At 31.0% G+C, this 13,611-nt stretch overlaps 1 protein-coding gene across 2 annotated transcripts in view; it reads left to right on the top strand.

The window, feature by feature from the left end:
* Positions 1-13,611, top strand: part of LOC148310575 (SEC14-like protein 2) — a 44,074-nt gene that overhangs the window by 1,086 nt on the left and 29,377 nt on the right. Inside the window, exon 1 of one of the 2 annotated variants that reach the window (XM_088258159.1) lies at positions 1,198-1,440. The exons of the other annotated variant lie outside the window; for it this stretch is intronic. Within the exon in view, the coding sequence (XP_088114285.1) occupies positions 1,378-1,440 (63 nt within the window). The 5' untranslated portion in view covers positions 1,198-1,377. Of the gene's footprint in view, positions 1-1,197; positions 1,441-13,611 lie in introns of those variants that run through there. 2 annotated transcript variants of the gene reach the window in all.

The raw sequence follows: 13,611 nt of genomic DNA, 5'->3' as shown, positions 1-13,611 counted from the left end.
AAAAAAAATATTAGAAAAATTATTTGTGGTTTAACCCTTTCTCCACCAAAATGGTTTCAGCTATAGAAAATGATTTATGTTACATTACCACGTTCATCGAAACATACCTACAAAGAAAAACAGTTGTTATATTATATACGTAATAAAAAATAATTTCAAGAAGACGAAAGACGACATAAGGAACGCAAGATCTGAAATAGATCGCATCATTCAGCCATATCGTATTTGATAACGTAAAAAAATTCTTTCATTATAAAATTTAAATAAATTTTGTAAAATGTGCCCTCGGCGCGGGAAAACTTAAACGAGAGCACATTATTTTTATTTCATATTTGTAATTATGTACATATATGAAGAAATATATAAATAAATACAGCTTTGTGGGAAAGTAAATGGAGGAGAGTAGGATCTATAAGATAGCAAAAGGAAAATAGATGCAATGGCTTGGGCACCCGTGTTTACATACCCGCATTCGTACTAGTTTGTGCAAGTTGCAGACTGCTTATATCTATAAGTCAACTGATGAAAAATGAATCTATTATCTTTACATATTTTTATCTCTACTAATGTACCAATTTTTGGATATCCATTTGGATATCGAAAGATTTTTTTTTGGTCGACGTTACAGATTGTAACAATATATGTAACTAAAGGTGTGTTACAAAATTACTGAAATGTATAAAACAAAATCTGCATATGTCCCCTCCGCCTCCGTGGCGTAATGGTTAGCGTGCATAGCTACCGTGCTGGAGGTCCCGGGTTCGACTGGTCCCTGAAGCGCAACAGTGATAAGCGATGTAAGTAGCGATCAAGATAACACAATAACGTCAATATTATGCAGTGCCCTATGCACCATTGGATGCGGATAAGGGTAAGAAGAAGAAGAAGTATATTTAGTTTTTTAAAAAAACGATCAAGATAACGGTGCATCAATACGATGCAGCGTCCTATGAACCATTGGGTTCGGATAAGGGTAAGAAGAAGAAGTATATTTACTTTTAAAAAACGATCAATATAACGCTGAGTCAATACGATGCAGTGCCTTATGTATGTTTGAAGTGCCAGATAAGGGTTAGAAGAAGAAGTATATTTACTTTTAAAAAAAGTGTAAATAAAAAAATGTAAAGCGTAAAGGGTCAAGCTGTCAATTTGACAGCTCGTTCCGTTCGTATACTACGCACCGCATGCTCATTTTTCATTATCGCTCGCGATTTTACCGCCGGCAGTTGTGTGTCGGTGTCGTCTCGCTTCTCGTTAGTAAAAAAGCCATTGTTCGCGTTCCGTGTTGAATATTCGCTAGTGCATAACTTCACATAATACGACGGACAGCTTTCGTGTCGAGTTTTGTGAAAGTATAAAGAATAATTAGCGATCGCAATGCCACCAGTTCCAGCCGCTAATCTAAACTTAGACGATGACCAGCGGTTGGCTTTGATGAAGGTAAAAATCCGTTTTTAAATTTTTATTCGACAACATTGGAGTGGTACTTACCTATCAATATAAATAATATTGTAAAGAACACATAAAAGGGATTTAAATAATAAATAAAAACCCAATAGGCTTTATTATTTTTTTAATAAAGCCTCTATCATAAAAACTTTTAAAGTAAAAACAAGCGAAGTGCAAAATTCACGTAACTCTAGATTTTCTATAATTTAATATTGCACAGATGTAAAACAACAGCACGGCTATCCAAACTCAAAACACAGTACGAGACATTTTTTTGTAGTACGTTTTTTTTTGCATTTTAGTACTAAGTAGGTTCTACTTAGTCCAAAAATGCAAAAAAAAACGTACTACAAAAAAATGTTCCTTACTGTGTTTTGAGTTTGGACAGCCGAGCAGCGTTAAATCATTATACTAACGTAGGTTAAAAAAAACTAAAATATACTTCCGGAAAACTTAAAATGTATAAAAAATTATCAAACCTTTACAACTAAATTTAAAAAACATACAAGACTCACCCCTACCTAGACTCCATACCAAGGAATATTTTTATTATTTTTAATTTAGTTTATAAAAAAAAAAGTAAAACACAAGTATCTACTTTATTAGAGATGTAGAAACGTTATATTTGATTTTTTTTGTATATTTACCAACTATTTTGTTTTATTCAAATATGTATTTTGTAAAAAAATAAATCAAATAAATAATAAAACAAAGATAACACAAAACTGGAATCCTTTTTTTCTATTTTTTACGAAAACTGCAACACTATTTACCCTTTTTTATGTATTTGTATTTTGTCTATGAGACAAATTGTGTGCGTTTTTCCAAATATATTTTCAAAAGGTTTCTTTTATTATTTTATTGTTGAATTGAATCTGTTTTAAATAAGCAGTTTTTGCAATGTACTGTAATGAAACAAACTTTCAAATGCTTTTTCCGATGACTTTTTTTTTACAATTATAAAACATGTATTTTTATTGTTGGGTAATATATTAACTTCAATGTTAGCATCTAATATTAATTTATGCAAAGATATCAATAAAAATCGTATTTTTTAAAGATAAAAATAAATTTATTGTAACTGCAGACAGTTGGTATAATTCCATTTTGAATTGTTGGGTAATGTATTCAAAATTAAACACGGTTATTGGATTGAATTCTAATTTTATTTACATATGTATGATAATATCTGACGCGTTTTTTTCTATTGAAGACATTATCAAACAGTCGTGTTTGATAGTGTCTTAATAAGACGAAACGCGTCACATATAATCATATAAGTATATGGAAATAAAAGTAGAATTCAATCCAATAACCGTGTTTAATTTTGGATATATTACCCAACAATTCAAAATGGAATTCTACCAACTGTCTACAGTTACAATAAATTTCTTTTATCTTTAAAAATAACGATTTTTATTGATATCTTTGCATAAATTAAAATTATATGCTAACATTGAAGTCTAGGTATTGACAGGGCGTACGATCTGTCATTAGCTGATTTTGAGTGATCACTTTTTACGCTGTGTAGCATTCACCATTTTACATAATTTATTATGATCATACTCAGTTTTCAAAAGTTGTATATATTTTCGTATGTAAGTAACAGAAACGTTTCACATATTCAATACAAAATTCTGCGCTGCCACTCACGTATTATGTATGTACTTATTTACTATTATATAGATTTGTATATGAATAAACAAATTGACTAAAACGAAGAATGAAAGAAGAAACTTTTAAGAATAGATTTAAGCAGAAGCGGAAGAGGACGGAAGTACATATTAGGAGCGTCACGATTATAACATGTAACTAACTACACATCTGGTTTAAATTTTCGTTTTTCCAATAATTCGGTAACACTTGATAATGACAAATAACCATTTTTAAACGTCTGAAGTAATCAATGATAGCATCACTGAATCATTTACGTTTTTGTAGACTTTAGCAACACAAGGGTACCGTTTTGCCACCAAACACTGTGTTTTATTGAATCCAAAGCACATACTTATATAATATTTACTCAAAGGCTCGACGAACTACATGTAAATATGTACATTCGCATATGTAGATACATTTAGTGATTAATTATATATAATTATTGTTATCAAACAAATCAGAATGGCATTCAATACCTTGACCTTATCTGCTAAATTTATCAACAACAAACATTGAATAATTATTTTATGTTGATAAGTATGTACATATATTGTAGGTACCTAGAGAGGTTAATTGCGCAGTTTTTAAATTTTAGTTCATTATGCTTTTGTTTTGGTCATCGAATATCAGCATAACACTGGCAGAAACATCCTTTCACTGGGTGACTGTCAAATAATTAATTTAAAAAAATATCAGCATATTATAATTACGAGGCAAGTTATAATTAAGGCTCAATATACGATAAATCGCAACTTAATTTTCCTCAAACCCAGGTAACATTTGACGTAATGTATTTTTTAACCTTAAAACACCATTTTTGTATTGAAAAAATACATTTTTCATCGAAATAAATAAACGGTTTTGAAATGAAAAGAGTGATTGAAAGGTAAGGACTTTAAATAAAATAATAAAAATATTATTAAAATAAATATTTAAAAAAAATCTAATTACAATATGTATTCTAAAAAAAAATGTGCGTGGAGACACGTCTGACTTCTCACACAGCTGGTCGCTTTCTGAATATTGTGTTTGAGAGTGCCCCCCTTAAGTGAAGGAATAACCCTTCACAGACTAACAGAAAAACACACAGTTAACAGAAAAAGAACTACATTTAAGTGGCACTTTTTCTGTCCTGTTAATATAAATCTTTTTATTTGTCCGCTTTCATGTATTGGATGTGCTCGATCATGCCAAGTCTTCCTCGGCTTCTTATTATAACTACATTCGCTTCGTAGACTCGTTGTACCGTCATTTCTCGATCTGTGTAAATCACTTTAACATACTTGTCGATAATCGATAACGCTTATCTCAGCATTGCATTATATCCGTATTTCACCACTTTCGAGCGTTTATCGTACGTAGGTACGTACGTCTGAGAGATCGCATTTCGACCGCATTCAGTCAGCTGTTATTCTTTCCCTCTAAATTACGTTCTCCACTTCCATACTTAGGTACATATTTGAATTTTAATATTGTTTATTTTTTTACTATTTTTCTGTTTTTTTTTTTTTTTTAATTTAATTTATTATTTTTACTGTATTCCGCTCTTTGCTTTTTTTTTTTCTTACGTGTCTTATTTGCTTTGTTTTAAACTAACTAACTAAACAATACGCCGCAGCCCCCCAGGGGTAGGCAGAGAGAATGAACGCCATACCACCCTGGCTTTGCAAACATTCTTCGCCTCTTCAACATTCATGTATCTCCTTATACCCGCCGATTATTTCGATTCCTGACCCGGCCGCTTTCAAGCATTTGACATACCTGATTGTGCCAAGTTTTCCTCAGTCTTCCTCTGCTTCTTTTTCCAACTACATTTCCCTCTTAAATTGTTATTTTTGTAGGTACCTTGCTAACGTGAATCCTAAAATGAGTAATGGTAATCACTCATCGGGAATATTATATACATGTATGTTATTTGTTTTAAAATAATTAAATATAAATAAATAAACATAATTTTTTGCTATAAAATGTTAATGGGGAATTAATGTTTTTTTTTCTTCGGAAAAGATAAAAATAGTTCAGACGTCAATTTTGATCATACTGAAACAGAATATTATTATAATATAAATTCATTTAGTTAAATTATTTTTTATGGTAATATCGACCGGTTTTCAAGGACAAAACCGGCCCGTCACATATTATATGAGAGAGAATGAAAAATTTATACATTAATTACTATCCAAAGATAAAGTTATAGTATGTGCCTCGTCAGATTTACCCTAGAGTTTAGGCTTAGCTATCTTGTTTATAAAAAGAACACACTTTTAGCATAGACAACGAAAAAGTTGTACATATCGCTCACTCCTTTCAAGAACGTCATAAATCAAAAATCGTAAATTTTCAGTTGTGAATGTTTTCGGAATGCCCAGAAAATGTACTATATCCCAGCAAAAGAGGCATATTTTTAACTTAATATTTACCCGCTACAGGGATGAAAGTGTTGTTTTTGCATTTTGAAGAAAAGGTATTGTTTAACTTTTTTACATAAACTAGTTATTTTTCAAATGGAGAAAAAACCTTCAGGTTAAACCTTAAAAGATCTGTTGCACAGTAAAAAGTTCAATAAGTGGCTTGATATTTATTTTTATTAAATTGTATTATATTTTCAAACTTTAAAAATGTTGTCCTGGAAAAATCAAGTTTTTTGATTTATGACTTTCTTGAAAAGAGTGAGCGATATGGGTATATTTACCCAGGACGTTTTTTTCTAGGAACGCGGTGGAACGGCGTTCCAGCATCTTTTTTCACGAATATATATATATATATATATATATATATATATATATATATATATATATATATATATATATATATATATATATATATATATATATATATATATATATATATATATATATATATATATTTTTTTTTTTTTTTTTTTTTTTTTTTTTTTCATTTTCATAATCAATTAGACAAAACAATGTTTGCGCTTACGTAATTACAATCTATATTTATATAATTCATCAAGATCATAAAATATGGTATTGTAATGAATATTCAAATGATATTTTAATATATTTTTTAAAAGTAAAAAGCTTAATATGATGTGATTTTCGGGACCTTTTTTGTGTAAAAAAAACCCCTTGTTATTCACAGATATCTGTTGGTCTTATTTTCCTTCTTCTTCGAGCAATGGCTTAGGCACTACAGGTTGCATACCTGTACTTATTAGCTTGTCTATGTTGTGTAACGCTAATATCGTAGTCATACAGGAGAAAGTGACCAAGTGCATTTGTTTACAAAAAAGTGATTATGAACTATTTGATATCTCACTAGCTTAATATTGCCATGAAAATTTTCCCAGTAGATTTAAAACTTGGAACTATAATATATTGACTTGTTAAAAATGATGAACTCCATTGATGTTTATTTTCTTGACAAGCAAAAGTGATTTAAATGGCCCTCCTGAACATATTGCGTTTTGTCAGTTGGTCACTTTCTACTGTACGACTACGATATATCGCTCACTCCTTTCAAGAACGTCATTAATCAAAAATCGTCAATTTTTAGTTGTGCATGTTTTCGGAATGCCCAGAAAATGTACTATATCCCAGCAAAAGCGGCATATTTTTAACTTAATATTTACCCGCTACAGGGCAGAAAGTGTTGTTTTTGCATTTTGAAGAAAATATATTATTTAATTATTTTTTTAAATGTACTTAATATTTTTCAAATAGAGAAAAAACCTTCAAGTTTTACCTAAAAAGATTTGTTGCACAATAAAAAGTTCAATAAGTGGCTTGATATTTATTTTTAATACATTGTATTATATTATTAAACTTTAAAAACGTTCTCCTGAAAAATCAAGTTTTTTGATTTATGACGTTCTTGAAAGGAGTGAGCGATGTATGAGCCATTTGATAAAAAATGTATGAATTATTTTTAGCTCTAGCCATTTTTCGAGTCTAAATCTACTAATTTTTGGATTGAAATCCAGCGAGTTTTTTTTGGTCGACGATACAATTTATGACGTCTTGCATTGAAATAAACTAAATAATCAAGTAACTAACTAACCGTCACGCCGTTTCCTCTCAGGGGTAAGCAGAGAGAATTGAACGCCACACCACTCTGTCTTTGCAAACATTCTTCGCGCCTTCCACATTCATTCAACTCCTCACACACACCCCCCGATTATTTCGACCGCTAAATAATTCAATTCTTTAAAATGTCAAATTTCAAATGAAAGAGTCAGACAATGTGTGGCTTCAAATCAGTGACGTAAAATTGACGTTGCATTGACAATAAATTATCAATTTTATTGATAGTCGCTAGGGGGCTTTGCAGCTAAAGTAAAAAAAAATACCCCGTCCGATTTCTCTCAAATTGTTTTTGGTCTTTTTTTCTTTGGTCAACATAACCATTGGAAATTGCCGCCAAAGTAATCAATATGCAAGTGTTCCATTTCAAATTGGGAACGTCTCGGAGATTTTTTTTTAAATTGTGAAAGGCGGCAATCACACTAGCATTGCCACGATGGCGTGAAACGGCACTTGTTTTAAAGTAGCTACGCAAGTGAACGCAAGATATCAGTGCCTCCTAGATAATGGACTAATTTCACTCTGAAGGAAAATCAGATTTAACTAACATAGGCAGATGCTTTATATTTTATAACTTCCATGGATTTTATTGATGATAAAATCTTGCATCGAGTTTATAAGAGTCACCATGACTGTTATTTTATATCTATAAATAAATGAAAATAATTGAGGCGCAAGTAGCCAAAAAAGTATGGTCTTAAACCCTTCATTATATATTTTATTCATTAGAGATTATTGTTTTCATTTTTGGCTTGTTATTTTGGAGTTATTTACTTAAGTTGCTATTCATGGGAATTGAAAAATTTACGTTAAGACTGGTTTACCGATAACAGCCGATATGATGATACCAAAATCCGCTGTCCGTTAATATTCGTTACAGAAGGCGCTAAGTGTGCATCGGGAAGGTAGTTAGGTACCTGACTACTTTTATCGAAATGAAAATATAAATATTTTATAATGGTCTCAGTGAAAAGTAAAAGTCGAGTCGCCACATTCACGATGCTATTAATTACACTCACTTCAATTTTAAATTTTAATCTAGATATATTATGCTCAGATCAAAATAAAACTAGTTTTAGTATATTTAAAATGTATTCCACGTTGCCTACAGCAAATGCCGTTTTCATACGCGTAGTACTTTCTTTCGCTTTGACTTTCACATTAATTTTTGTCGAACGAAATAATTTCAACATAACTTTTTAGTCTTAAGCCGCTTGTGCACTTAACAGAATTTTACCGTCCGGCAGTCCGGTTAGCATGAAACAACGGACTATTGACTTATGCACGTGTCCGTCTCTCTCCGGATCGGTGCGCGATCATGGTGCCCGTGAACTCGATCACGCTAAACTAAGTCGCTTTTATTTAAAAAAAAAAAACAAAAAAAAAACAAAAAAAACGGACTCCCGCACAGTAAAATTTTGTGTAGTGCACAAACTCCCTTAGGAGGTATACATTAATTATATTTTAAAAAAAATCATTACGAAAAAATAAATTATTTAAAATCCTATATACTCTACCCTTATCTATTTAAATACATAGTTTATCGTAAGAAAACGAACAACGAACGTATCCCGATTCGAAATTTCCAACGACAATACTTACCGATCTACCTAGAAATTATTTTTTAAACTTTAAATTATTTGTACTTTCTCTATGCTTTCGTACGTTCAAAATCACAAAATCGTTCATTTGTCAGTTGTTTTTTTGTTATTGGTGCAAATAATCGTTATTTAACTTTTTTGATTCCTGACCAATATTAGTCGAACAAATAGGTATCGTTTTACTCAAACATTGTAAAAATTGATGGCTCAATGACAAATCCAAGACGCGTGACATAACAGGAATAAGTTTTAGACAGTTTTTGCGTTCTGTTGAAAACTAATCGTTATTTGCTTTTGTAGAATAGATCCGATAAGGTGGATTATCTTTGGATTTATAAAATTTTTATACACTCGAAGAATTAATAATTTTATCCTGATTTTGATTTCCGAAATAAGGTTACTAACAATATTTGAGTGAGCCAGCGATGTATTGCTTCATTACGAATATGTATTTTTGATAAGTTGGCACCTACCTTTGGCGTTAAAACCAAAATCAGCGAAAAAAAATCCCTAACCGTCAGTTCCCCGCTCACAGTACGAAATACTTAGAACAAGGTCACTGTAATTCTTAAGTTACATGAGTATAAAAGCTAAAGTGACGTTTATTTAAATATACAAAATAATAAACTCGTATTTCTTGAGTTTATTAATGTAAAAATTACTATTTTCGAGAACTACAGATCGGCTGTCCAAACTCAAAACACAGTAAGGGACATTTTTTGTAGTACTTTTTTTTGCATTTTTGGACTAAGTAGATTCTACTTAGTCCAAAATTGGAAAAATAAATAAATAAAAAAAGGCCCTTACTGTGTTTTAAGTTTGGACAGCCGAGATGTTCTCATCAAAATGGAGAGATACAAACTGTTTTTAGTGATTTAGCATTTGAGGAATAACATTTTAATTTAAATATAAAAATAAATCACTTGTATACCCTCTAGATTCAAGAATTACAAACTTCTCAGTTTGTATTGTTTTCGCCTGCTGATGAGAACGTCTGTAGTTCTCGAAACTAGTCGTGTTTAAATAATATACTTAAAAAGTGGTCTTACACATCACTCACTTCTGTCAACAACGTCATAAATCAAAAATCGTAAATTTTCAGTTGTGCATGTTTTTGGAATGCCCAGAAAATGTACTATATCCCAGCAAATGCGGCATATTTTTAACTTAATATTTACCCGCTATAGGGCAAAAAGTGTTGTTTTTGCATTTTGAAGAAAAGGTATTGTTTAATTATTTATTTAAATATACTTCATATTTTTCAAATGGAGAAAAAACATTCAGATTTTACCTAAAAACATCTGTTGCACACTAAAAAGTTCAATATGTGGCTTGATATTTATTTTTAATACATTTTTTAAAATATTTTTAAACTTTAAAAACGATCTCCTGAAAAATCAAATTTTTTGATTTATGACGTTCTTGAAAGGAATGAGCGACATGTGTTTTATTATTTTATTTAAATCATCAGTTATTCCACGTTAATACCAAATCAATAAATAATAAAGCTGATGTTACATTACGCGTCAATTTTTATTTAATGATGGGAATGTCAATTTACGGTGTTATTATATTATTTTATGTTATTATATTATATCAGGTATGCCAAATACTTGAAAGTGGTCAGGTTAGGAGTCGTAACAATCGGCGGGTATGTATGAGGAGATGCATGAACGTGGAAGAGGCGAAGAATGTTTGCAAGGACAGAGTGGTGTGGCGCTCTATTCTCTCTGCCTACCCCTGCGGGGAAGCGGCGTGATGGTTAGTTAGTTTTTTTTAGTTAGTTATATTATTTTCCTTATTTCTTTACAAATTTCAATCAAAATTATACCGATTGTCTAGTGTCACTTAAAATTTGTTCTCTAAAAAGTGGAAATATCCATTCGACTACTTCATCGGGTCGAGGGGTTATACCCGAATAATACAAAAAAAAATGTTAACACTATTGAGTTTTTTTAACACTGCTCGTTTCACGAAAATGATGACCTCACCTGCAGACTTTAAACAATATTAATTTGAAGTAGCAGGCTGTTTCCGAAATCCACTTACCTTAACCTAAAAACGTCGAAAACGGTCAATAAAAATGTTTTCGCCAATACAAGTCTATAAAACAAATCAAACGTCGAAAGGATGCAGTCGACATTATTTCGAAATTCCCTCGGAATTTGCTTGTACTGTCATAATTTCGTATATTTGTATATTTAAGACATTTTGATTCATTCGGCAGTCACATTGTGGTAAAAATTTATCAATTTTTCATCGAAACACGTGTCACAATAGATTTTAAGTGGTATTTACCAAAAAAAACTTTTTAAAAACATTTTTAAATTGTTTAAAATGTTAAGTTCAGAGAATTTTGTAAAATACACAAAATTCACGCGAGAATTCGATTTAAAGCCATAATGAAAGTTGGGTCGTTACCAAATTTATTTTTAAAAAAAGGTTTTAACTTGTTTTAAACATTTTTTAATGGTTGAAAACCTGAGAACAAAGCCAAAAATTGTTTAAATGTTTGCAATTTATTTTTTCTCCTTACTAGTTTTGACATTTTGACATCTCAATATAGATGAAGAAGGATATTAAAGTCTGGGTATATATGTACATGGCTTACGACTCGTCCTAGGCTAGTTTAAGTAATCACTTTATACTCGTGTAACGTGGATAAGCTATCATCTATAGTCATGACTGTCTTTTGACCATAAGCATTATATATACAGTTTATTTTTACTATTAAACAGAAAAAAAACAATGTGTGAAATAATGATAAAAAGGAAATTTCAAAATTCACACTTCGCTAAGTAAAACAACACACGTCGAAGACAAATATTTTTGAACAAACAGACATCCATTTTAAACGAGGTTTTCCGTGTATGATATTTTTCTCATTAGCAGTTTTAAGATCTGGTTACAATGTTGTCAAAATCTCACACAATACAAATAATTACCATGTATGAAACAACTTATTGTATTATTTCGGCAATTTTTTTTTAAGTTGCCTAAATGCATCAAATATAATAATGGATTCCCGCTTAAAATGGAGTTCCCGTTCCTTTTACCTAACAAATATCTGAGCTGCAATTTATTACTGTTAAATATTTTATTTTAAATATTTTTTGTCATGGATGAAGAAACGTCGATATGTGAAAATTAATGAAATTTTAAATTAAAATACAAAATTAATATCACCCGGTCCTTTGTAATCCTTTAATCAATAATGCACCTTTTTTACAGTATAGTTGGGAATAGGTTCAGAGGAAGACCGAGAAAAACTTGGCAAGATCAAGATACCCCTACGGGGAAGCACAGTTCTAAATATTTTCATGCATCTCCTCATACATACCCGCCGATTGTTTCTACTCCTGACCTGACCGCTTTCAAGGACATTATTGATCATACCAAATTTTCCTCGGTCTTCCTCAGATTCTTTTCCAAGTAAATATGCCTCAAAAATTTGTTTTACTATTTTTTCTTTACTCATTCGTTCCACACGTCCAAACCGTCTTAACACACCCTTTTAATTTTATCGATACGGAATACCCATATAGAACGTAGTAAAATGGGGTAGGCACTGTTTTTGCGTCTTTTTAGAATGCACGCCCTGGATATGTCGCTCACTCCTTTCAACAACGTCATATATCAAAAAACTTGATTTTTCAGGAGATCGTTTTTAAAGTTCAAAAATATAATGAAATGTATTAAAAATAAATATCACTTATTGAACTTTTTACTGTGCAACAGATCATTTTAGGTAAAACCTGAATGTTTTTTCTCCATTTGAAAAATATTTTGTATGGGTATTTAAAAAAATAATTAAACAAAACCTTTTTTTTAATGCAAAAACACTTTCTGCCCTGTAGCGGGTAAATATTAAGTTCAAAAATATACCGCTTTTGCTGGGATATAGTACATTTTCAGGGCATTCCGAAAACATGCACAAAAAATACGCATGAAAATTGGCGATTTTTTATTTATGACGTTGTTGAAATGAGTGAGCGATGTGTATTTTTTAATATTGACTTTAAAACGTCACGTGATCACGAATAAAACCATTTATAGCAGCTCTACATTATTAATAACGACCATCGTGTATTTCAAATGTTACCAAATTTGTAAAACGTGTTTGCAAAAGATTAGGTTATATTGTCATCTTGACATCTTTTATTCTCCAAATGATGATAATGAGATATATTTTATTAATAGACGTAAAAATTTCGTCAACGAGGTGAATGGCTCATTTTTTTAAAATCGTTTTGCAACATACGTAACGTTTTGGTCAAAAAGTAATATAGCTCACTGCAATGTTCGTTTGTAAAAAATAGAAATGAACAACATTTTGACATCTCAACATAGATGAAGAAACATTCGTGTAACGTTCACAATTCTACCAATGGTTGACAACCACACTACTTAAACATATGGAACTCATTGAATTTAGTTGAATTTTTAAACATTATTTTGCAAAACAAATATTGTTATTGTTATATACATATTCTTCTTCTTCGAACCCTTACATGCACCCCAATGGTGCATAGGGCACTGCATCATTGAATCGCAGTGTTATCTTGATCGTTACCACATGAAGGAAAGGTGATCAGCCACTTGCTTCAGGTACCAGTCCAGGGTAATATTGAATAAATATGAGAGTGAAAAAATCACTTATATTTATTTGATCCACCCTAGGAATCGACCCCGGGACCTCCAGCACGGTAGCCGAGCGTGCTGACCTTTACACTACTTATCAGAGACATAATTCAGAGTATACCACATTCTTCTTCTTCATCTTTGTTGCTACACGTTACGTTTGTGGAATAACCTGATGATTTCAATATAAAAATAAAATACTTGTAAAAGACCACTTTTTG

Source organism: Brachycentrus maculatus, unplaced genomic scaffold (assembly GCF_059751285.1).
Source record: "Brachycentrus maculatus isolate JH-2025_06_01 unplaced genomic scaffold, ASM5975128v1 h1tg000091l, whole genome shotgun sequence".
NCBI classification, from domain to species: Eukaryota; Metazoa; Arthropoda; class Insecta; order Trichoptera; family Brachycentridae; genus Brachycentrus; species Brachycentrus maculatus.
This window is presented reverse-complemented; position numbering and strand designations above follow the sequence as displayed.